At 40.6% G+C, this 25956-nt stretch overlaps 1 protein-coding gene across 1 annotated transcript in view; it reads right to left on the bottom strand.

Moving 5' to 3' along the window:
* Window positions 1–25956, bottom strand: part of LOC122550233 (triple functional domain protein-like) — a 561659-nt gene that overhangs the window by 2939 nt on the left and 532764 nt on the right. The window contains exons 55-56 of the mRNA XM_043690993.1: window positions 20557–20757; window positions 1962–2100 (exon numbers count right to left, since the gene is read on the bottom strand). Coding sequence (XP_043546928.1) covers window positions 1962–2100; window positions 20557–20757 — 340 coding nt within the window. The remainder of the gene's footprint in view (window positions 1–1961; window positions 2101–20556; window positions 20758–25956) is intronic.

Here is a 25956-nt window from a genome sequence, read left to right as displayed (position 1 = left end):
GCACATCTGTTCTTCGTACCAAAGTGGATAACTTCACATTTTTACATGTTATATTCTACCTGCCATGTTCTTGCCCAATCAGTAAGCCTGTCCAAATCTTCCTAAAAATATTTTACATCTCCCTCACAAAATATTCCCACTTAGCTTTGTATCATCTGCAAATTTCAAAACATTACATTTGGACCCCAACTTTAAATCATTGATATAATCACAAACAGCCTGAGCCCAAACACTGAATCTTGCAGTGTCAATGTAGAATGACCTATTCACATCTACTGTTTTCTATCCATTAGTCAATTCTTAATCCATGTATGTACATTTTTTTCCAATACAGTGTACTTTAATTTGCTAACCAGCCTCTTGTGGGGGAGCTTATCAAAAGCCTTCTGAAAATTCAAATACGCTACATCTATCCACTACGCTTTATCATGTTGGCAACATTCTCCAAAAACTCTGACCAATTTGACAAACATAATTTTCCATTCTCAAATCCATGCCGACTCTGCCCAATCAGATTGTTTTTATCCAAGTGACTATTTAGCATTTATGATCAAATCTGGCATTTTCCCACAATAAGATTGACAGGTTTTTCACTTCTTGCTTTTTCCTTTGCTCCTTTCTTAAATAGTGAGTGCTGCAGCTGTACAAAACCCTTGGAGTATTGCGTGCACTTTTGGTCACTGCATTATAGGACGATGTGGAAGCTTTGGAAAGGGTGCAGGGGAGATTTACTAGGATGTTCCCTGGTAAGGGGGGGGGGAGGTCTTACGATCAAAGGTTGAGGGATTTGAGGCTGTTTTCGTTAGAGAGAAGTTTGAGAGCTCAGAGAGTAATAGGGGCATTTAATACATTGCCTGCAACAGTTGTAGACGCGCCAACTTTACGGGCATTTAAATGGTCATTGGATAGTCATATGGATGTGAATGAAATAGTGTAGGTTAGATGAGCTTCAGATTGGTTTCACAGGGCAGCACAACATCGAAAACCAAAGGACCTGTATTGCACTGTAATGTTCTATGTTGTATTTCTATATCCAATTCCTTCAGCACTCTGGGATCAACTTTCAGCCCTCCAGTAATTTCTCCAGTACAACTTTCTTACTGATACACATTTCCTTCAACTCCTTATTCTCCCTCATCAGTTGGATGTCTAGGTAGTTGTGAGAAATCTCCCAGAATAGTGAAAGCAGACACAAAGTAACCATTCAGCCTCTCTGCCATTTCTCTATTTTCCATTATAAATTCTCCTGACTGTTTTTAATGGACCTACATTCATATTAGTCTCCTTTTAAAGTACCTATAGAACTTTTCACAAGTCATTTTTTGTTCTTTTTGCTTAGTTGCATTATCTTATTCTTCCTCTCGTCAGTTTCTTCTTTGTCCTTCTTAACTGTAATGCTTTCCAATTCTCAGATTTATTACTATTTCTGGCCATTTTATAAGCTATTAATACAAACTATTAATTTTACACAATCTTATTCTAAACTTTATCAACTATGGTTGACTCACCTTTTTGAGTTTAGCACCCTGAAGGAATGTTTAGTTGCTGTAAGCCACATAATAGTTCTTTAAAGACCGTCCATTGCCTTTTAATTTATTTTCCAATTTTCAGCTCAGCCAACTTATGCTTAATGCTTTCATACGTTCTCTTATACAAACTTAAAACTCTTGCTTCAGAATGAGCTGCTGTACTTTGAAACATAATGCAAAATCCTACCATGCTGTGACCACAGCAAGTGGTTTAGAAGGTTAAAATGTTAACCTACCTACTACTATTGCACCACACAGCACAATAGAGAACCAATGTGTCACACACAAATTTAGCATGTTACAGAAAGTCATAGTGAAAACAGTAAACTATCCTTAATGTTTGCAATATATTTCAGTGTGGTGTCAGTAAAAAAAAAACTTTCTGAAACCACAAAAAAAATGAATTTGTTAGAGTAAGCTGGTCTCACCAACCTTTATATCTAGGTGAGCTATTCTGCAGTGGTGTAAATACTGCACAGCTTCCAGAGTTTCTCTGAGATATGATGTTACCTTTTCTTCGGTCAAATTCCCCCATTCTATTATGTAGTTGAGAAGGCGACCTTGGTCTGCTCTGAAAAATAAAGATACTAAGAATTTAACAATCATTATGTGGTGATGAAATTAAATCTTAACATTTTTATCTATTTCCACTCTTTCAAGCCTCTTATGTACTGATCCTGACTTATTACATCCTCTTATGTCTCTCCAGTTTCTAAATTCATTGTCCTTCTATCTAAGTAAGACATTTTAAATTAAATAGTAAAATAACAAATGTGTTTCTATAGTGCCTTTAAGGGCATTACAATATCCCAAAATGCCAGGGTAATACTTTTGAAACAAAAACAGAAATTGCTGGAAAAACTCAGCATGTCTGGCAGCATTTCAGCAATTTCTGTTTTGGTTTCTGATTTCCAGCATCTGCAGTTCTTTTGTATTTTTAATTTAATGCTTTCAAAGTGCAGTCAATGCCATAATGTAGTGTAAATACTGGATGCATGTCTTCATTAGCCAGGGCTAGAATATAGGAGCAAGGAAGTCACTTTATAACTTTATAAAATGATTGGTTAGACCACAGATGGAATACTATGAGCAATTCTGGTCGCCACACAATCAAAAGACATGATGGCATTGGAGCGTATATTCACCGGGATCATAGAACCCCTACAGTGTGGAAACAGGCCCTTTTGGCCCAACAAGTCCACATCGACCCTCCGAAGAGTTTCCCACCCAAACCCATTTCTCATTACTCTACATTTACCCCTGACTAATGCACCTAACCTACACATCCCTGAAAACTATGGGCAATTTAGCATGGCCAATTTACCTAACATGCACATCTCTGGATTGTGGGAGGAAATCCACACACACACAGGGAGATTGTGCAAACTCCACACAGTCGCCAGAAGCTGGAATCGAACCCGGGTCCCTAGCACTGTGAGTCAGCAGTGCTAACCACTGAGCCGTCACAGGATATTGCCTGTGATGAAAACTCTTAGTTGTGAGGTGAGACTGGATAGGCTGGGTGTGTTTTCCTTGGAGCAGTGGAGGCTCAGTGTGGATCCGAATGTGGTATACAAAATTAGGAAAGGCATAGACAGGATAGATTGTGACAAGCTTTTCCCCATGGCAGACATGTTTAAGACCAGTTAACACAAGCTTAAGAATTGGAGTAAGTGGTTTAAAAGAGATTTGAGAAAACAACTTTTTCACTCAGACAGTGGTAGAAATATGGAATGTGCTGCCAGAGAGTCTATTGAAAGCAGGTACTCTCGCAACATTTAAAAGGCATTTGAATGACACTTAAAATACTAGGATTTTGGAGGTTATGGTCCAAGTGCAAGTGAATGGGTTAGTGCAGTTTAGTATTTAGAGTGTGGTGCAGGAAAAGCACAGCAGGTCAGGCAGCATCCGAGGAGCACGAAAATCAACTTTTCGGGCAGGGCTTTTGCCTGAAACATCAATTTTCCTGCTTCTCGGATGTTGCCTGACCTGCTGTGCTTTTCCAGCACCACACTCTCGACTCTGATCTCCAGCATCTGCAGTCCTCACTTTTGCCTAGTTTAGTGTTTGTTGATCAGTATAAAGTTAAAAATCACAACACCAGGTTATAGTCCAACAGGTTTAATTGGAAGTACACTAGCTTTCGGAGCGACGCTCCTTCATCAGGCGATTGTGGAGGGCTCGATCGTAACACAGAATTTATAGCAAAAATTTGCAGTGTGATGTAACTGAAATTATACATTGAAGAATTGATTGTCTGTTAAGCCTTTCATCTGTTAGAATACAGTGATAGTTTCACTTCTTTCATGTGTAAATCACAAAACCCTTTTTTTTAAAGTTGCATTCTCGGGAAACTATCACTGTATTCTAACAGATGAAAGGCTTAACAGACAATCAATTCTTCAATGTATAATTTCAGTTACATCACGCTGCAAATTTTTGCTATAAATTCTGTGTTACGATCGAGCCCTCCACAATCACCTGATGAAGGAGCGTCGCTCCGAAAGCTAGTGTACTTCCAATTAAACCTTTTGGACTATAACCTGGTGTTGTGTGATTTTAACTTTGTACACCCCAGTCTAACACCGGCATCTCCAAATCTTGATCAGTATAGACACAGTGCGCCACAGGGCCTGTTTCTATGCTGAATGATTCTATGATTCTATGTGGTTGACAATTTGATCACAGCAAGGCCTCCGGATGTGAGTTCCAATCAAACTATCTTATGCCCATTTAGCTTCAGTATGCACAAATTACCATAATACCTGAATTATACATTTATGTAAATTTAATGACAAACTAATTTCAGAATTGATCCATTGTGTATACCTGACTTCGAGTTTTTATTGAACATAATATTTTTGTATTTCTGATTACCAAGTAATCTCATCAACTAAACAGATGGTGGACTATCAGAAATAATATTTAATGGGAATATGCAGAGAACAGTGGAGAACATTTATTGGAATAATACACAGTAAAGTCCATACTCCAAAATGTGGCATCTGCATCAGATCAACAATTGTTCATTAGATGATCGACAGGTCTCAGGACTTAGCTATGTTAATACACTGGATAAATTTGGCTTATATCTCCTTGAGATGGGGAGATTAAGGAATGATCTGATGTTAAAATAATGAAAGGATTGATAAGTCAGATAGGGAAATGTTGAAAAGGGAAGTACATACTCTGGAAATAAAGGAAGTAAAGTAATTACAGATAGAAAAATTTGAATTAGAAGATAAATTGCTGTCACAGTTAATAAAATCACAGAACCTACTTAAAGCTTAGTAAGTGCCAACTAGACTGACAAATTCAAGAAACGTGCAGAGAGCAGCACCAACTGCCAAACTGCATTCTTCAACTCTAAACAGGTCTTTGACATGTGTCAATCATCAAGAACTGTGGTACATCCTTCTCAAATTTGGTTTTCTGCAAAAATTCCATCACTATCATGGACTTGGTGCATGCCAGCTGCAAGCTGAGATTCTTACCAATGGATCCACCACAGGTCAGGTGAATTGGCCATGCTAAATTGCCTGCAGGGTTAGGTGTTAGGTATAGGGGTAAAATGTAGGGGTATGGGTGGGTTGCGCTTCGGCGGGTCGGTGTGGACTTGTTGGGCCAACGGGCCTGTTTCCACACTGTAATGTAATCTAAAATATCCAATGTGTGTGCAATTTGGTGTCAAGCAAAGTTGTGTCACTGTACCAACTTGTTCCCTTCTTCCGCTGCAACCCTCTACCCGACATCCATGCATTTTTGCACTGGCATGTTTAACTGACTGGACAAGCAGGTTCAACCTCCATTACCTCCAGTCTAGAATCAATACCACCCCAACCTCTGTTGCTGAGCTGCAGTATGCAGGCAACACGTGTGCGTGCACGCCCAGAGGCCTAGTTCCAAACAATATTTGATGCATAGGAGGGAATGGGTCTTAGATTAAACATTTGGAAGACAACATAACTCTCCCAGCCTGCTCACGTTCTGTAACACTGTTGTCTGTCTATCCAGATGCATAGTGAGCCGTTGAACATTAAGGATTAACTCCTGTACCTTGGGTGCCTCCTCTCGGAGACAGCACACATTGACAAAGCAATTCTCCATCACCTGCAGTCTACCAGAGCAGCCTTTGGTCATCTGAGGAACACAGTATTAGATTAAAATATCTCAAATTCAATACCAATCTCATGGACATGAATTGGAGACATGGATAATGTACAGAAATCCCTAAAGAAATCCCTAAAGCAGTGTAGGATCGGTGCTCTAATACAAGTGTCTTCTCTCAAGCTAACATCCCCAGTCTTGAGGCAATTGCTATGACCAATCAGATGTGTTTAGCAGGCCACAACATGCACATTCCTCATGAATGATCCAACTTTGTCCCCTTTGAGTTCTTGAACAATAAGATGGCATAGAGATCTACAGCACAGAATAAAGCCCTTCAGCTCAATGTGCTGCAATCAAAAAAACTACCTAACTATTTTAATTCTGTTTTCCAGTACTTGGCCTATAGCCTATATACCTTGGCATTTAAGAAATACTTCTTAAATGTTAGGTGAGTTTCTGCCTGTACCACCCTTACAGGCAGTGAGTTCCAGATTTCCACCATCACCTGGTTGAAAACATTTTTCCTCACATCTCCTGTAAACCTTCTGCCCCTTACCTTAAATTCCTTACATTCACTCATTTGATTCACATGATACAAGAAATGGCTGACGGCACTAGATACTGAATAGACTATGGGTTGTCTATATTTTGGTAAAAATAATGAAGACATCTGCTCCAGAACTAGCTGTGCTTATAATCAAGCAGTTTCAGTCCAGTTACAACACTGGCAATGTGGAACATTGCCTAGATATATCCCCAAAGGCAGTACAAAGCCGATCTGGTCAACTAATGCCCTATTCGTCCACTCCCATTCATTTGAAATGAAATGGAATAACTTAATGATGTAGTTCCTGATGTCATTATAGCTTTGGTTCAAATAGGAACGAAACATCTGAACTCCGTGGGTGAGGTGACAGTGGCTAGCCTTGACATCGAAGCAGTGTTTGACCACGAACAGCATCAAGAAGGCCTAACAAAACCTAAATCAAAGGTAATCAGGCAAAACTTCTTGTCAGTTGGAGTCACACCCAGTACAACGGAAAATTGTTGTGGTTATTGAAGTTCACCCATTGCATCTCTGCAGAGGTTCCTCAGGATAAAGTCCAAAGTCCAAGTATATTTTGCTGTTTTCATCAATTGTCTTCCCTTTAGCACAACATCCGAAGTAGGGACATTTGCTAATGATTGCGTTATGTTCAGCACTACTTGTGAAATCTCAGATACTGAATTAGTCTGTCTCCAAATGGAGCAAGACCTAGATATCATCAAGGTTTATGTTAATAAGTCACAAGTAGCATGTGCATCATAAAGTACCAAGTAATGACTATGTCACGAAAATAGAGAATCGAACCATCTCCACTTGACATTCAATAGTGTTGCCATTGCTGAATCCCCATCTATCAACATCCTTGAGCTTAGCATTGACCAGGAACTAAACTGGACCCGCCATATAAATACTGCAGTGACAAGTTTGAAAGCTGGGAATTCTGCATTGAGTAACATTCACACACTTCCTCAAATCCTGTCCAGCATCTACGAGGCATAAGCCAGGATTGTGATAGAATACTCCCCACTTGCCTAGAGGAGTGCAGCTCCAACAATACTCAAATTGACACCATCCAGGACAAAGCAACCTGCTTTACTGACACTACATTCATCATCTGCAACATTCACTCCATTCATCACTACCTCACAATGTCAGAAGTGCAAACCATCTACAAGATTTGGCATTTCACTCAGGATCCTGCAAGTGCACCTTCTAAGCCCATGCCCTCCAGCACCTAGAAGAACAATGATAACACATAGAGTCAACACTTTGGAACTGCACTGCTATTCCTTGACTGCTGCAGGCTGAAAATCTTGGAACTTACTCCTTAACAGCATGGTTACTTACACTGAGTGCCTCAGTTCAAGAATGCAATGCATCATTACCTTCTCAAAAGCAGTTAGACCATAACACATAGGAGCAGAAGTAAGCCATTCAGCACAATGAGTCTATTCCACTCTTCATTGAGATCGTGGCTGATCTGATTATCCTCAACTCCATTTCTCTGCTTTACCCTATAACTCCCAATTAAAAATAGTCTATCTCTGCTTCAATACACTTAACAAACCAGCCTCAAAAGCCTCTGCAGTATAGAATTCCACAGATTTAGTACCTCTTGATTGCTGTTTTATATGGGTGACCCTTTCTTCTGAGATTATGTTCTCTGGTCCTAAATTCTCCTTCAAGGGGCAACATTGTGGGCGGCACGGTGGCACAGTGGTTAGCACTGCTGCCTCACAGCGCCAGTGTTTTATATGGGTGACCCTTTCTTCTGAGATTATGTTCTCTGGTCCTAAATTCTCCTTCAAGGGGCAACATCCTATTGGCCTCTATCCTGTCAGTCTCCTAAGAATCTTGTATGTTTCAAAAAGTCACCTCTCATTCTTCTAAATTCTGATGATTTCAGGCCCAGGACTCAATTTCTTCTCATAAGACAATCCCTCCGTAGCTAGTCTCTGTCGAATGAATGTTTTCTGGACTGTCTTCCAATGTCAGTTTATCTTCCCTTAAATAAGGGATCTAAAATTGTTGGCAGTATTCCAACCATGGTGTGACCAGTGTTTTGTATAGTTTTATTAAGACTTCCTTATTTTCCTTACTGCATTCCCTTCGAAGCAAAGGCCAACATTTCATTTGTCTTTCCTATTACCGCTGAACTTGAATGCTAGCTTTTTGAGAGTCTGAGGCAAAGAATCTGAAATCTCTCTGTTTTGTTGCTTTCTGCAGTTTTGCCATTTAACAGAATACTCAGCTCCTCTATTCTTTCTGCCAAACTTCATAACCTCACATTTGCCCACATAATGGTTCATTTGCCAAATCTTTGCCATTCACCTAATCAATCTTCATTCCAATGTGGACTCCTTGTGTCATCCTCACTACAGGAGAAAGTGAGGGCTGCAGATGCTGGAGATCAGAGCTGAAAATGTGTTGCTGGAAAAGCGCAGCAGGTCAGGCAGCATCCAAGGAACAGGAGAATCGACGTTTCGGGCATAAGAAGGGCTTATGCCCGAAACGTTGATTCTCCTGTTCTTTGGATGCTGCCTGACTTGCTGCGCTTTTCCAGCAACACATTTTCAGCTCATCCTCACTACAATCAATGTTACAGCTTTAGACAAAAAAGGTAGCCATGATATAGAGAAGCCAGTGTTGGACAGGGTGGACAAAGTCAGAGCCACGCAACATCAAGTTATAGACCCACAGGTTTATTTAAAATCACAAGCTTTTGGAGCGCTTTAGAAAAGGTAGGATTACCACACTGCAAGGGCTCTTTTGTCAACTGTGTGGCGGCACGGTGGCTCAAAGGCTAATACTGCTGTCTCACAGCACCAGGGACCCAGGTTCAATTCCAGCCTAGGGTGACTATCTGTGTGGAGTTTGCACATTCTCCCCGTATCTGCGTGGGTTTCCTCTGAGTGCTCCAGTTTCCTCTCACAATCCAAAGATATGCAGGTTAGGTGGATTGGCCATGCTAAATTGCCCATAGTGTTCAGGGATGTGTAAGGTAGGTGCATTGGTCAGGGGTAAATGTACAGCAATAAGTTTGCGAAATAGGTCTGGGTGGGATACTCTTTGGAGGGTTGGTGTGGGCTTGTTGGGCTGAAGGGCCTGTTTCCATACTGTAGGGATTCTATATAAAAGAACTATAAGCTAACTGGCTTGTAGTTTCCTATATCCCTTTTTGATTAAAGGAGTTGCACTTGCTATTGTCCAAAGTGCAACTCCAACCATTTGCTCAGAACTGACGATTGTAAACCTGTGGAGTTCACCCTCCCTTATATCTCCTAATCGTCTGTCATCTTCTTATTTTCCATCATTACTTCCTCTTTCAGACAAATGCTCATTTTGTTAAAAGAGCTGTGGATGCTGGAGATCTGAAATAAAACCAAGAAACTCAGCAGGTTTGCCAGTATCTGTGGGGACAGAACAGATTTAATGTTTTGAGTTGAATCCAAACTGCTCATCTTTGTATTAACTGTTAGTCTTTTTTTTCATTAAAAAAAATTTGTCCAGTCTTCTAAACAGCTTTTCTTTTTCTTGTAATTTAATAATGTTTTAAACATTTTGGTCAACCATAGGTAATGGGTCCTCTCCTTGGAATTCTTTTTTAACAAATCATTTATGGAATCTGGGCAAGGCGGCCTGGGTCAAGAAGGACTAGGAGAGCAAATACATCGGAACACCATCTAGTTTTCTTCCAAGCCATTTGCCATCCTTCAGTATCACTAGGTCAAAATCCTGGAACTCTCTCCCTAATAGCTCTGTGGGTTATCTTGACCAAATGGATTACAGCAGCTCAATAAGGCAGTTCAACAGCAGCTTTTGAAGGGCAGCTAGGTATTGAATGGACAATATAGCTGGCCCAGCCAGCAATAGCCACACCCTGTGACTGAAGCAAACACCATTAAACAGGAAGTGCTAGAAATATTGAAAATACCCAGCATATCTGTATCTGTGAAGAGGTAAACAGAAATAGATCTTTCTCTCAATGTTGGAATGACAAAAGAACTGATCATTGATGTCAGGAGGAAAGGAGGAGGACATGTCCTTGTCAACGTCAATGGAGCTGAGGTGGGAAGGGTTTAAGGCATCAAGTTCCTAGGAGTGACGATAACCGACAATCTGTCCTGGATCTCCCAAGTGACGGTCAAGAAGGCACAATGCCTCTTCTTCCTCAGGTGGCTTAAGAAATTCAGCATGCCCATAAGGACCCTCACCAACTCTTTCAGAGGCACCACAAATAGCACTCTATTTGTGTGCATGATGACCTGGTAAGGCAATTGCTCTGGCCTCGACCGTAAGACACTACAGAAAGTTATGTGCACAGGCAGACCATCACAGAAGCCAACCTCCATGGACTCCATTTACACTTGTTGTTGGCGTAGAAAGGCTGCCAACATCATCAAAGGCTCCTCCTACTCCAGGAATGCTCCCTTTCATCAGGCAGACGATACAGAAGCTTGAACACAAACACCAACACATTCAAAAACAGCTTCTTCTCGGTTGTTATAAGACTGCTGAATGGACCTAACTTCAAATAAGGTTGAACTTGCTAATGTAGCTCTTGCTTTGCGCACCTCCTGTGCAGCCATAACTTTGTATGCCTTGTTCGTCTAAACACTCTATAATCTGTATGTCCTTATTTGCTATGATCTGCCTGTACTGCTTGCAAAACAAAACTTTTTATGGCATTTAGATACATGTGACTACAATAAATCAAATCAAATCAAGTCAAATCAAATCAATGTTTCAGGTCAGTTCATGATGAAAGCTCATAAACTTGAAACGTTAACATTGCTTCTCTTTTGCAAATATGCTACCAGACTTGCTGTATAATTTCTATAATTTTCTGTTTTTATTTCACATTTCCATCAATTACTATTATTACTATTGGAATAAATTACTACTGTTTTGAATGGGGACACAGATTTTTACTTGACTACATGGCTAGTTGTTATAAAACATGAAGTCCTTAATAATTAGACCTTATTTTGGCAGATTACATCCAAAATATGTACATTTCCTTGTGATGCAACCACCATCTGTTATTTTCAAGGACAAGACACTGCTTGTGTTTTAGCAACCTCTCAATAGAATAAAGAGGAAACTTCCTGTTAAATTATCACACAATGTGAAACATCATAAATGTTATAAACCTAATTGCTATCTTTTGGTTGTTAAAAACCGAAAGAACTATGGATGCTGTAAATCAGAAATAAAAATAGAAATTGCTGGAAAAGCTCATATGGTTCTGGAGCGTCGGAGGCTGAGGGGTGAACTTTATAGAGATTTATAAAATCATGAGGGGCATGGATAGGATAAACAGTCTTTTCCCTGAGATGGGGGTGTCCAGATCTAGGACATAGGTTTAGGGTGAGAGGGGAAAGATAAAAAAAGGGACCTAAGGAGCAACTTTTTCATGAACTGCCAGAGGAATTGGTGGAGGCTGGTACAATTGCAGCATTTAAAAGGCATCTGGATGAGTATATGAATAGGAAGGGTTTAGAGGGATGTAGGCCAAGTGTTGACAAATGGGACTAGATTAGGTTAGGACATCTGGTCGGCGTAGATGAGTTAGATCGAAGGGTCTGTTTCCGTGCTGTAAATCTCTATGACTATGACTCTATGGTCTGGCAGCATCCGTGGAGAGAAATTGACCCAAAATCTGTGGATTTCTCTCCACAGATATTGTCAGACCTGCTCAGCTTTTCCAGCAATTTCTATTTTTATCTCCTCGTTGTTCTTTGGTACCATCAGTTCTGCTTCAGAATTCTTAAGAGGCAATCAGCAGAAATTTATGTGATGGGATGCTTTGCTAAACTAAATGTGCTGCATAACCAAATGTTAATGCTAAATGAAATGTCAATATAATGTTAGGGGTGCTACAATAAACATTTTCCCCAGACTTCTACTAAACAATAAGTTTTAATGCATTTTGTTACAATATGATGTTTATTTCATGCTTTGGTACTGTATCTTTAATATAGCTGAATTTAACCTTTCTGAAATTTGCCTAACTGGTGATTGGTTATTCAAGATTTAAGGGAGTCCTGGGTCATTTTGCTGGAACGAAGGTTTAAGGTAATGGCAATAAGCAGTCATCTGATAGTATCTACAGTATTAGGAAGGTCTTGATGATATCTTGATATAAACAGTTTTGCTTTAAACCATCAATTTATTTACAAGACAAAAGAGAGTTGAGGTGTCAATGATATATTATCAGTATTTCCACCTGGATATCAGCATCATGTAATTCAAATTGCTACAGAGATGGGCTTCTAAAATAGTCCTGAGAATTCGTAGACACAAGTTGTCTGCAAGGATTCACAAGAAAGGGAGTAACTATAGGCTAAAAGTCTCTATGGCACTCCAGACAGGGCTGCAGGGAGATGCTTATGCTCACTTTGGAGACCAAATTAGCAAGAATTTGAAATAAAGTGGAGAAATTCCCCTTGCTGTGCTAGAGGAGGAATTGCCTCACCGTAAAAGATGGTTCAGAAGTCAAATAATTCCAGGCTGGGAAAGGAACAGGAGCGAAGAAGTACTAAGACTGGGTCTGGAATAATTGAATAATTATTTAAGGGAGAATGTAAAGTATACCCATAAAGTGAATTTGTCAGATGTGTGAAACATGAAAGGGGAAAACTCTGTTCTGCAGTTTAAAGTACAAGTTACATACAAAAATTATGATGGTCAATAGTGCTTTTAGTCCATTCACTACAGCACAAGCTTGAAAATGTAAAATCTTTTGTGTTATCCTTTTAGCTACTGACTGAAAGTTTGAGTTTCTTTCTGTACAGTTGTTGGGGGATTGTAGGAAAATGCAGTATAAATAAATGCAAAATCATGGATACAATTGGATACAAAATTGCCTTGTAGGTAGGAGACAAAGGGTGGAGGGTTGCTTTTTGAATTGGAGCCTTTGACCAGTGGAGTGCCACAAGGATCCATGTTGGGTCCACTGTTTTTTGACATTTATATAGTTAGTAAGTTTACAGATGACACCAAATTTGGTGATGTAATGGACAGTCAATCAAGTTATTTCTGCGATAATCTTATTGACTGTCCACTACACCATACACCAATGGGACCTTGATAGGTAGGTCGAGGAGTAGATGGAGTTTAATTTAGATAAATGCGAGGTGTTGTGCTTCAGTAAGACAAATCAGGGCAGGCTTTATAGGCTTAATGGTAGGGTCCTAGGGAGTGTTGCCAAACAAGAGGTCTTGGGTGCAGGTTCATAGTTCCTTGAAGTTGGAGTCACAGGTAGACAGGGTAGTGAAGAAGGCATTTGGTACGCTGGCTTTTATTGGACAATGGATTGAGTATAAGAGTTGGGATGTCATGTTGCAGCAGTACAGGGTATTGGTTAGGCCACTTTTGGAATACTGTATTCAATTCTGGTCTCTCTGCTACAGAAAGATCCTGTTAAAGTCGAAAGGGTGAAGAAAAGATTTACAAGGATGATACTGGGGTTGGAGGGTTTAAGCTACAGGGAGAGGCTGAATAAGCTGGGGCTATTTTCCCTGGAGAGTCAGAGGCTGAGGGGGTGACCTTATAGAGGTTTATACAATCATGAGGAGCATAGATTAACCAAAATTTTTGATATTCCAATTTGAGCTGTTTGATTTGCTTGCCAGTCAATAGCTTTATGAATTCTGCCAATACATATATGAGAATTTTCAAACAAGTTGAATTAACCACAGTGAAATGGCAATGGCAAATTCATCCATCACTCTTATCTTTGACCAATTTGTTAAAAAAAATCTCAGAAGAATCATCAAAAACTTTGGCCCATGGAAACTAAAGATTTTTACTAATTTTATGCTTAAACATCTGTTCTGATCAATCTGCTACTGCTGGGTCAACACCATAGCAACATGGAATTAAAAGAATTTCTTATATTTCACTGAAATTCTGTTTCTAAACAAGAGTTTTTGTGAGAAAACTAATAAATTTCAACCAAAAGGTGTACATATAGAAATCATACAGTTAACATTTATTGTGCCCATGGAAATATGAAGCTTTAAAACAACACAGATTTTTAACCAGCAGGATGGTGTGCGTGGGAGGCTGAACAAGAATGTATTGGGACAAGAACAAGAACTTTATGACATTTGTGTCTATTTTGTACTTAGGTTTGTTAGTGCATGAGAAACCACTGTCGAGTTTGTGGCTTAAAACAAGCAACTGACTGCATATATTTACCACAGGATTTTGGCTTTAACCATTAGAACACGGGCAAAGTCTTTTCCCTGGGGTCAGGGAGTCCAGAACTAGAGGGCATAGGTTTAGGGTGAGAGGGGAAAAATATAAATGAGGCCTAAGGGGCAACTTTTTCACACAGAGGGTGGTACGTGTATGGAATGAGCTGCCAGAGAAAGTGGTGGAGGCTGGTACAATTGCAACATTTAAGAGGCATTTGGATGGGTATATGAATAGGAAGGGTTTGGAGGGATATGGGCCGGGTGCTAGCAGGTGGGACTAGATTGGGTTGGGATATCTGGTCGGCATGGACGGGTTGGACCGGAGGGTCAGTTTCCATGCTGTATATCTCTATGACTCTACTCATGATTAACAAGGCAAAATGACTATAAGGACTAAGAGTACTAAGTATTTGACAGGCTGAAAAACCTATAAATTCCAAGGAATGATAGCTGCTTCTTTATCTATGTGAAAGACTTTTGCTCACAGGCCTTGTTGTGAGAATGTGCTTTCATTGGTTTAGAGGTAAGAAAGGTCGCTGGACCTGAAACATTAACTCTAATTTCTCTCCACAGCTGCTGCCAAACTGTTTCTGTTTTTGTTTTAGTGCCAAGATGTTTCTCCTATATTAGATTTCTGACTCTGAACCATAATTTCCAGCTGTCAACCTCATCAGCATCATGGAAGCTGCTTTTACAACTCTACTTTGGATATCGAATGGGAGGCAGGGTGACCAGCAACATCACCATAACAGTTACACTCTGAGCAAGGTCAGTAATAGCCTCCTCTTCGAACACCTTACTCCTTGACTCAAGCTCCCTCATCTGAATTATAATGAATAAATAAATAAAGGCTTAAACTGTTTAGTAACTCTTGAAATCAGACTGAGACTGTCACTTGAATGTGGCCATTTCAATTTTACAGCTTTCAAGACAGTATTGATCCTCTGTGTCATTGATGAGAACAGTTCCTGCTGTTCGGTCCTCAGCTACTTGCAGCAGTATTTGCTTCAGCTCTTCTTCCTATCTTCTCACAATAGCATTTCTGACTGTAGCATGATCTCAAAGGGTGCTTCAGAGAAGCAGATTGGACATAATCAATCCACCTGCAATGCCTCAGTTTTTAATGCAGAATACTTCCATTCTGCCCCTTAGCTGGATCCGCTTACATATTGAGACTTCAAAAGTCAGGGGCACATCTTGATCATATCTGTTTGCTCCCAGTGGAGGGGATCTCAAAGAGGATGCTAATGATGGCCACCCCGATTGCAAATGCATCAAAACATTAAAACTTGGCCCAATGTACCTCTTATACTTTGGAAAATGGCAAGATAATATATTAAAGTGAACAATTGATAAAGACAGAATCAGATATCATCGAAAAGCATTTTAGAAGATTTTAGTAACAATTTTTCTGAGCATTTAAACATATGCTGTGCTTCCTTTTGATAACAGCACTTTCAATTTGCTATAACATTGTGATATCCTTTATCAGAAAAGCTTGGAAATTGCGTATTGCAATTTGGATAACTTCAGTTTTTGGATAAAGGATAGTTAGCACTTATCCAAGATAGTTTTTTGTTTGCTGTGTTCAATGAGAAAATATGAAAATATGTTAAGTGTGGTGACAGGGTGTTATGATGAGGTGTGTTGGGGAGCATGGGGATTAGTGAACATTAGCGAGTTTTGAGAAGATTTGTAGCTCAGGTTGAGGTTCCGGATGTAGGTTTGCTTGCTGACTTTTCGTCACCATACTAGGTAACATCTTCAGTGAGTCTCCAGATGAAGCTTCTTCCAGAAGCTCACTGAACAAACCTACATCCAGAATTAGTGAACATTGCTGTGAAGGGGTACAGCATTGCTGCAGTACTTTGATACTCCAAATGGTTTACCGCGAGTCAGCCTTTAGTCCAGTTACTTACTTGATGAGAATAAAATTAATTAGCCACAGAAAAAACACAAATTAAAAACACTGAGTATAGTTACTGCAATTTATTCATTTTTTGTATTTTGCAGTAAAAGTAGAGCAGCTTCTGAAAGAAGGTAGCGGGGAAGTTTGGGCCTGACACTGGACCAGGATTCAGATCTTATACAGTTGATTCACTTCATTGGGAGCCCTTCTTGAAAAGTTCTTCCACATCTTCTGCCTGAATAACTCTGGATTCATGAAGCAAATCCAGAGTTATTTTATACACAGACATTATTTCTTGCTTGGGTATAAAGTCATGTTGTTCCAGTGCATTTATCAAATTGTCACATACCTTTATAATATTATCTATGAATACTTTCTCTACCTGTTCCACATCATCCTGCTTTATCTTGCCCTGACACCCATGTGTGCAATCTCTTCATCAGTGCACAATGGGAGCATTCTTATCAACATAAAGCTCCTCTTTGATGTCCTTAGCCTTTTAAACATGTTCACACATTCCAAATTTACACATTCTGTACATTCAAGGAGCTGGTTTACAATCTGTTTCTCCTTGCTCACCTGAAAGCTTTCAAAGTCTTCCTCAATATTATGGTCATCATTGACTCTAAATGCTTTGGCCTGTAGTATGTTCACAGAGTATTATAGCACGGTGACCAGCCCTTTGGTCCAAACTGGACAATGCTGACCAAAAATGTCCATCCAAGCTAACTCCATTTCCCTGCACTTGGCCCATATCCTTCTAAACCTTTCCTATCTGTTTATTTATCTAAATGCTTTTCAAATGTCATTAATGTACCAGCCTCAACCACTTCCGCTGGCAGCTCATTCCATATGCGTACCACCTCCTGTATAAAAAAGACTTGCCCCTCAGGTTCCCTTTTATTCTTTCCCCTCTAACCTTAAACTGATGCCCTCTAGTCCTTCATTCCCCAACCCTGGGAAAAAAGACTGAGTGCATTCAACCTATCCACATCTCTCAATCTTATACACTTCTATAAGATCTATCCTAAGTCTCCTACGTTCTAAAGAAAAAAGTCCTAGCTTGTCCAACCTCTCCCTACAACTGAGACTGTTGAATCCTGGCAACATCCTTGTAAATTTCTTCTGCACGCTTTCCAGTTTAATAACATCCTTCCTGGAGTAGGGTGACCAAAACTGAACACAATACTCGAACTGCAGCCTCACCAATGTCCTGTACAATTGCAACACAATGTTCCAACTTCTATACTTAGTGTCCTGGCTGATCAAGGCCAGTATGCCAAAAGCCTTCTTCACTGCCCTGTCTATCTGTGACTTTGACTATTTTGCATCTGTTTGGATGATGTCACCATCCGAAACAGTGCTGCTGACATGGCTTGCTTCTTCCATGACCGTGGTTTCCCACTGTGTTTTACAGGGCCCTCAAGTGCATCCAACCTCTTACCTGTGCTTCTGCCCTTGTCCCTTCCCATCATTCTCAACAGCATGATCCGATTACCCTTGTCGTCACTTTTCATCCCACCAGCCTCCGCATTCAAAGAATCCTTCTCTTCAATTTCAGACAACTTCAGCAGAATGCCAAATACATCTTCCCCTTACTCCTCTGTCTGCAATTTGCAGGGATCCTTCCCTCTGGGACACTCTAGTCCATTCCACACCACCCACACCTCCTTTCTCCCCCTCCATCAGCCATGTAACTGCAGATGGTGTTACACCTGCCCCTTCACCTCCTCCCAGCTCACCATCCATGGGCCTAAACAGTTATTCCAGGTGAAGCAGCACCTGTACCTTCTCCAATCTTGTGTATTGTATTCACTCCACCCAATGTGGCCTACTCTACATTGGAGAAACCAAATGCAGACTGGGTGACTGTTTTGTGGAACACCCCTAGCTATGCTCAAGCAGCACCCTGACGTTCCTATCAACATCTTTTCTTCACTGGTACCCTACCACAAACCCCAGCACTGCTGCCAACCCCCAAACATTATAGCATAAATGCTCCCCTCCACACTTCAGCTCTGATGATGAGCAATTTAGACTCAAAACATTAATTTGCTCTCTTTCTCCATCAATACTGTCTGACCCGCTGTGATCTCCATCATTTGTTGTTTTCAGTACAGATTCCAGCATCTGCAGTAATTTGTTCCTAGTGCAGGACAATGTGATCCTGCCTCTGATACAAAGTAGTGGTGAATCTAATCAGTAAACATTTCCCTGGCTACCCAGGCCTTTGTATTGGAATAGTAGTGAGCTGTTAATGTCTGAGTTATTTTGAAGCACCTGGGATTTCTGCTTCTCTCACTTACAGTCAATTTAGATTTGTGTGTGCCAGCTACATTGACATGTGCAAGGACAGTTAAACGATTTTTGGCATATATGAAATCTATTGGTGCTTTCCCTTTAGCTGTTGTTAGCATTTCCTAGGGATTTATCACCAGAACAGACTAGTTTCTTTTGCATTTTATATTTGTTTAGGTGAAAGATAAATTCAGCAATAAAATTTTCAGCAAATTCATGGTCTGCAGATGCCTTATTACCACATATTTTTAAAAAAACTCGATACCATGCCACTTTTCGAATTTCTGCAACCAGCCTATTGTGTAATCACGTGCACTTCAAGTGTTTAGATCTTTGAGGTATATCTTGGCTTGTTTCCCAAAGTAAGGCAAAACACCTGTGACTGTTAAATGTTGCTAAACAGCTGATTTTAATGGACTTCAAATCACAGCCAGTGCAGGCACTTTGCTGAAATATTGAAAGTGAAAACAAATGACCTAATATTAATCCCGTAAGTTTTCCAGGACAACTTCAGTACCTGTAATGTAACACTGAGGTTTTGTGTATGTGGGTCACAGACCTCCTGTGCAAATTGAAATGTGGGTAAGTTTGAAAGAAAACTTCGGTTTTTAGGTCATTTCAGTTTTTGACCATGCAACTGAAGGATACCCAACCTGTACTATATGGGCAAGAGATTCGACTGTCATGCTAAACAAACCCACTGGAACACAAAGATTGTGTGAAAAGACATCTTGACTTTTAAAAAAAATTAAAATCACGGTGATAAAATCATACCAACAGCAAACTAAAATGATCTTTGAAAAAAACGACTGAGGCGCCAAACTGCAAATATATCCGTAAGTGATGTATTTTTGGAAGGCTTAAAAAAATCCACATTATAGGAGGGATATGATAACACAGGAGAGCTTGCAGAGAAGATTGAGAGGATGTTTAAAATTATGAGGGGACAGATTTAAGGTAAGGGGCAGAAGGTTCAGAGGAGATGTGAGGAAAATCTTTTTCACCGAGACAGTGGTGAGAACTTGGAACTCACTGCCTATATGGGTGGAAGCGGCAGAAACCCTCATAATATTTAAAAAGTGTTTAGATATGCACTTGCAATGCCAAGGCATATAAAGATATGGGGCAAGTGCTGGAAAATGAGATTAGAATAGATGATTGTTTTCTACTGGTGCTGTTCTGATGGACTGAAGAACCTTTATCTGTGCTACAGGTCTCTATGACTACAACTCTATGACTTGCAGTAATGAACAGCAAGAGGCTTATTTGCATCCATAAACACCTACACTATTACATCATTGCATCATTGATATGCAATTTGCCATTCTCCTACCTGCTGCACAGATATTAGTTGGTGAATTTCAGGACAGTAACCTGACTGGCTCACCACTTGCTCCTCTAGACCTGGATCAGTTGCCAGCATGGGCAGTGTCCACGTGCACCCTAATCCAACAAGAATCCTCAATCGCCACTGGCAATATTGTGTGTCAATTCCTTGCTCTGACATGTCCTGAGCAATTACAATGAACCGAGCAAGACAGCTATTGACAGCCAGCATCTGACCAGGTGCATGGCTGGGCTTTAAAGATGACATTGACACCAGAAATTCAAGAAGGTCCTGGCAGTAGCCAGTACTTCCACTTGCAGTGATTGGGGGATTACGATGAGCACCATACAATGGGGTATGGTGATTAGGTATTGTGGCAGGTTTGGGCAGATAGTGTTACAGTATGCTCACAGAGAGAAACCTTCTTTGAAACTTGCCAAATTATCACCTAGTTGATCTGTACTAAGTTCTACATCAGAAACAGCTAGTTGCAGTAAAATTGCTCCAGTTTAGGAATCACAATGCATCATTGATAATGGTGTGGAAAAGACAATTTGCCATTACAAACTGAGCCAACTAGTTGCAGTGAAATAGAGAATGGATGACAATGGTTTATGGTAATCATTACTTACAATTCTAGTATGACTATATAGTTGGATGGAGTTTCAAAGGTATCCAGAAGGTTAATGAGCTGAGGATGCTGGAGGTTCTGCATAATTCCAAGTTCATGTATAACCTGGTCTCGTTTCATCATTTTTTTGTTGATGTATTTCGCAGCCACTTCTCGTTTAGTTCCTTTTTGGTCACATCTTTTAACCACAGAGAACCTTCCTCTGAAACAAAGACAAATTATTGCCAATTAATTAATAATCTGTATTTCACTGGAAAACTTACACATAGAAAAGCATTGTATTCATTGTATTTTTAAGAAATAAAAATGTGTGGCAATATATTATAATTCATAGAGTTGTGAACTTAAATTTCAAACCAGCATTTGAATCTAAAATCAAATTGATATTTCAGTCTCAAGAGAACTCTGCATTGCTAGAGATGGTAATTTTTGAATAATAAGCCCAGTTGTTCTGTCTCTTTATTCAAGTAAAATTAAATATTTAATTAGGGACTGGTGTTGTGGGATTTGATGAGGATGATTTGAGGAGAGAATGTACAATGATCTTCGTGTTCACCGTGTACAAAAGTCTTGCTAGTTTTACAGGGCTCTAGTTTGATTACACATGGAGTACTATGTGCAGTCTTGATTTCCATATCTAAGGACACATAAGTTGCCCTGGAAGTAGTTCAGTGAAAGTTCACTCAGATGGTCCCTCGAAAGAGAGATGACAGGCTGAGTAAACTGAGCCTAGACTCTCTGGATTTAAAAGAGAATAAACATACTGGACTCTACAGGAGCCTGACAGGTTGTTTCAGAGGTCAATATAATTTTATATAAGGGCTTTCTGAAATTTCATCAATTTTTGGCTTTTGGCAGTATGTTTTGAGTCTCAACAATTCCATTAGATGATTGCAATGAGGCTGGTTTAATAAGTATTCCCATATTAAAAGATTCTCTGGACAAAAGGGACGATAATACAACTGAATTTCATATCAAGCTTGGAAGACACATACTGTGATTCCAAACAACAATTTTGAACTCTTATCAAACTCTAACATATAGCAACAAGGGGAAAAATGGCTAAGGTTGATTGAACAAATAGATTAAAAGGCATGACAGTAAATAAACACTGGGAAACAATTTAGAAACAACTCTAAAACGTTCAAAAAAATACATTCCATTAAAAAATAAGAGAATCCTAGTCAAAATAGATTCATTGATGGCTTATTTAAAGGAAGTTAAGCATAGTATTAGATTATAAGGTGATTTTGAAGTTGCAGAGGATAGTGGTAAGTCTGAGGATTGGGTGTTAGAAACCAGCAAAAGGTGACCAGAAGATTGAGAAAAAAGGAAAAAGAAAATCAGAATGAGAGTCAATGAGCCAGGAATACAAACCTAAACTGTAAGAGCTTTGAGGAATATATAAAAGAAATGAGTAGCTAAAATAAAAACTGATTCCTTGGAGGCACAGACAGGAAATCAGGAGATAATTGTCTGTTTTCATAATAAAGGCATAAACTACATATCATTACAGGATAACCATCAGTCTAAACAGTGAGGAAATTGTTTAAATTCATAAAATTAATATCAGTGGAAATACATAGCAGTGTAGAAACTCACAATACTAAGAGTCCAAAGGTCACCGGCAACAGATGGTCGACATTCTAGAATTCTAAAAGGTTTGGTGCAGAGATTGTGAATGCACTCAGTATGACTCAAATGCAACACCAGTAGCAAAATTCTCTAGATTTTAGAACAGTTCCAGTGGTTTGGAAGTTAGCAAATGTAACAGTTCAATATAGCAGGGAGTTCGAAATTAGAAAACTAAAGATCAGTTAGCCTGTCATTGGGAAAATAGTGGAAGCTGTTATTGTTTTAACAATGCACCTAGAAATCATAGTATAAAATCAATGTGATTTTAAGAAAGTAAAATTGTGTTAGAGACTTTTACAAATTTTTTCAGAATGTAATTAGTAGGGTAGATAAAGAAGGACCAGTAGATTAAGTATACAAATATTTGCTTTGTAATACAGAACGTAAATATTACTGAAAAGAGAGATATCATTACTGAAGCTGTTCACCTTGCATTCATCAGGACAAATACAAGAATACAGAATTTCTAACAATCCCGATAATTTATATTACAGAAAAAGAAGGGCGCTGTTTGGTGGCAAGTCAACACTTATTGGCCAAGGCACTGCAAATGAGAAAGCAACAGGGAACCATAAGTTGTAAGAAAAAGGAACAGGAGTAAGCTGTTCAGACCCTTACGCCTGCTCCACCATTCAAAAGGATCATGACTGATCCAACAATCCTCTCATCCACTTTCCTGTATTTTCCCCGTAATCTTGATTCCCCTGCTGATCAAGAATATATCTACTTCAGCGTGTTGTGGAGATTCTGAGCAGTCTACCACAGCAACTAGAGTAAACAGCTTGTGAGGCCTAAGGTTTTTTTTTAAATTGGAACAATAGAAGCAGTCTGAATGCGTCAAGCTCCCATAAAACCAGGACTTTTAGTTTTAGTTTTAGCAGTTGCTGTTGGGATCTTGAAGAAGTGGAAGCTATTTGTTTCCCTCTCTCAGTTACAGCCAAAAATTGGTTCTCTTCCTGCCACGGGAGTTCCATGCCAGACAATGTTTTCTGCATTTGCCTTTTGCCAAGAGTCTGTTTAAAGGGTGTTACTACATTGGAACATTTAATTAGTAATAGTTACTGTATTATTCTGTTAAGTTTTCCAATAGAGTTAAGTTATTCCAATTCCTTCTTTGTTTCATGGGACTTACACTATAGTGGATGAATGAAATGTGTACTAATTTAAAGAGGAGAAGGAGTACATAAAAGATGAAGATGGAACCCAGAGAGATAACAGCAGTTGGGCAGGCAAAGGGATAGATAATAGTGAGCCAGGGAGAAAGAAAAGCTGATGCTAGGGATGGGGATAAGGTAAGTAGGATGGTGCTAGGTGGATGCAGGTGGGAGGTGATTGTGATAGGTTGTGGGAAGGGTGGAGCGGATAGGTGGGAAGGAAGGAACAGATAGGCCAAGAGGGTGGTGCCGAGTTGGAGATTTAGATTTGGGATGAGGTGGGGAGATATGGAAACTGGTGAAGTCAATGTTGATGCCCTGTGGTTGTAGGGTGCCAAGGTGGATCCCACCTTCCTATCCTTGTTGCGGTTGGGGGTGTGGGGTTTCAGGGCGGAGGTGCAGGAAATGGACGAGATGCGATGGAGGGCATTGTTCATCACATGGGATGGTAAATTGCGGTCCTTGAAATAGCAGGCCACCTGGAATGTCCTGGAGTGGAATTGCTTCTCCTGGGAGCAGATGCGGTGGAGGTGGAGGACTTGGGAGTAAGGGATTGCGTTTGAAATAGATGCCTGTGTTGAGTCGGTCACCGGAAGCAGAGATGGAGAGGTCCAGGATGGGGAGGGAAGTGTCAGAGATGGACTATGTGAACTCAAGTTCAGGGTGGAAGGTGTTTGTGAAGTTGATGAACTGTTCAATCTCATGAGAAACACAAGGTGGCGCCAATACAGTCATCAATGTAGCAGAGGAAAAGATGGGGGATGGTGCCGTGTAGCTGCGGAAGAGGGACTGTTCCACGCATCCTATGAAGAGGCAGGCATAGCTGGGGCCCATACAGGTGCCCATGGCTACCCCTCATGTCTGTTTGAATTGGGAGGATTTGAAGGAGAAGTTGTTGAGGGTGAGGATCAGTTCCGCCAATCAAATGAGAGTATCGGTGGGGGGTGACTGGTTGAGTCAGCAGGAGAGGAAGAAATGGAGGACTATCAAGCTTTCATCATGGGAGATGGAGGTGTGTAAGGACTGGATGTCCATAGTGAAGATGAGGTTTAAGGGGCCGGGGAATTTAAAGTCAGGGAGGAGGTGGAGGGTGTGGGTGGTGTCCTGGATTTATATGGGGAGTTCAATCACCAAAAGGGACAGGACAGAGTTGAGATATGAGTTCGGTGGGGCAGAAGTAGGCGGAGACAATCAGTTGACTGAGGCAGTAAGAGGTAGAACAGAGTGATGCACGTTTGAGGAACTATGAGGTTGAAGGCGGAGGATGGGAGATCCCTTGATGTGATGAGGCTGTGGATGGTTTGGCAGATGATGGCTTGATGATGAGACAAGGGGACAGTAGGAGGAAATGTCAGCGAGTTGGTGGGTGGCTTCGGTGAGGTAAAGGTCGGTGCACCATACTATCACTGCATATCCCCCTTATCAGCTGGTTTGATAATGAGATTGTGGAAGGAGAGGAGGTAGTAGACGGGCTGTGCATTGCGAGATTGGAGTGGGTGAGAGGGGTGGTCAGGTTGAGGCGGTGCATGTCGCGACGGTATTTGGAGATAAAGAGGTCAAGGGAGGATAAGAGGCTAACACAGCGTGTCCAAGAGGATGGAGTATGTTGGAGGTGGGAGAAGAGGTCTTCAGGAAGTGTTCATGGGCAACAAGGTCAGTTAACTCTCGACAATTGTTTTGTTCGTTAACCATGAAGGTTCGTACATTCAGGCTCCAAGACTGACCTTCACTTAGGTTTTCAGGCCTTCCAGCCAGATTGGAGACAGAACGGATTATTTTTTGGGCACCTTTTCAAACCCATTTCCTGTTCGGGGTGATCAGAGTGGATCCTGAGGAGGGCTACTCAGTCTCGAAGAAAGCTGCCGAAATGCTCTCCTGTTCTTATTCCAAGAGCAAAATTACTGAGTCAAACACTGTTGCCTACATGCTGGTCCAAAATCAGGAACTTCCAGACCTCATAACTCTGTCACCATCATCTGACCGCCACAGGATTTGTGTTGTGGGATTAAATTACTCGAGTTGGTTATCTTTTTTGGGGCATCTTTCAATGTGGGAATGCTATTGCACATCAGCAGATACACGTCCATCACAGAAGGTAGATGCAATTCCAATGTCAAGGAAACCTAGACTGGAGATCACCTCAGTACTGCAGCCTCCATCCTCTGTTGCAGCCGTTGGTATCACACAAATATCTTCTGCTAGGATCCTTCAGCCACCAAGAACTTGTTTTGGCTTGCTCTTATCTTGCTCAGAAAGTGAGGTCTGCAGATGCTGGAGATCAGAGCTGAAAATGTGTTGCTGGAAAAGCGCAGCAGGTCAGGCAGCATCCAGGGAACAGGAGAATTGACGTTTCGGGCATAAGCCCTTCTTCAGGAATGAGGAAAGTTTGTCCAGCAGGCTAAGATAAAAGGTAGGGAGGAGGGACTTGGGGGAGGGGCGTCGGAAATGTGATAGGTGGAAAGAGGTCAACATTATCTCCCAGACCGTCCATAACCTCATCACCTCGGGGGATCTCCCATCCACCGCCTCCAACCTCATAGTCCCACAACCCCGCACCGCCCGCTTCTACCTCCTGCCCAAAATCCACAAACCTGACTGCCCCGGCCGACCCA

The sequence above is a fragment of the Chiloscyllium plagiosum genome, chromosome 5 (assembly GCF_004010195.1).
Source record: "Chiloscyllium plagiosum isolate BGI_BamShark_2017 chromosome 5, ASM401019v2, whole genome shotgun sequence".
In the NCBI taxonomy this organism is placed as follows: domain Eukaryota; kingdom Metazoa; phylum Chordata; class Chondrichthyes; order Orectolobiformes; family Hemiscylliidae; genus Chiloscyllium; species Chiloscyllium plagiosum.
This window is presented reverse-complemented; position numbering and strand designations above follow the sequence as displayed.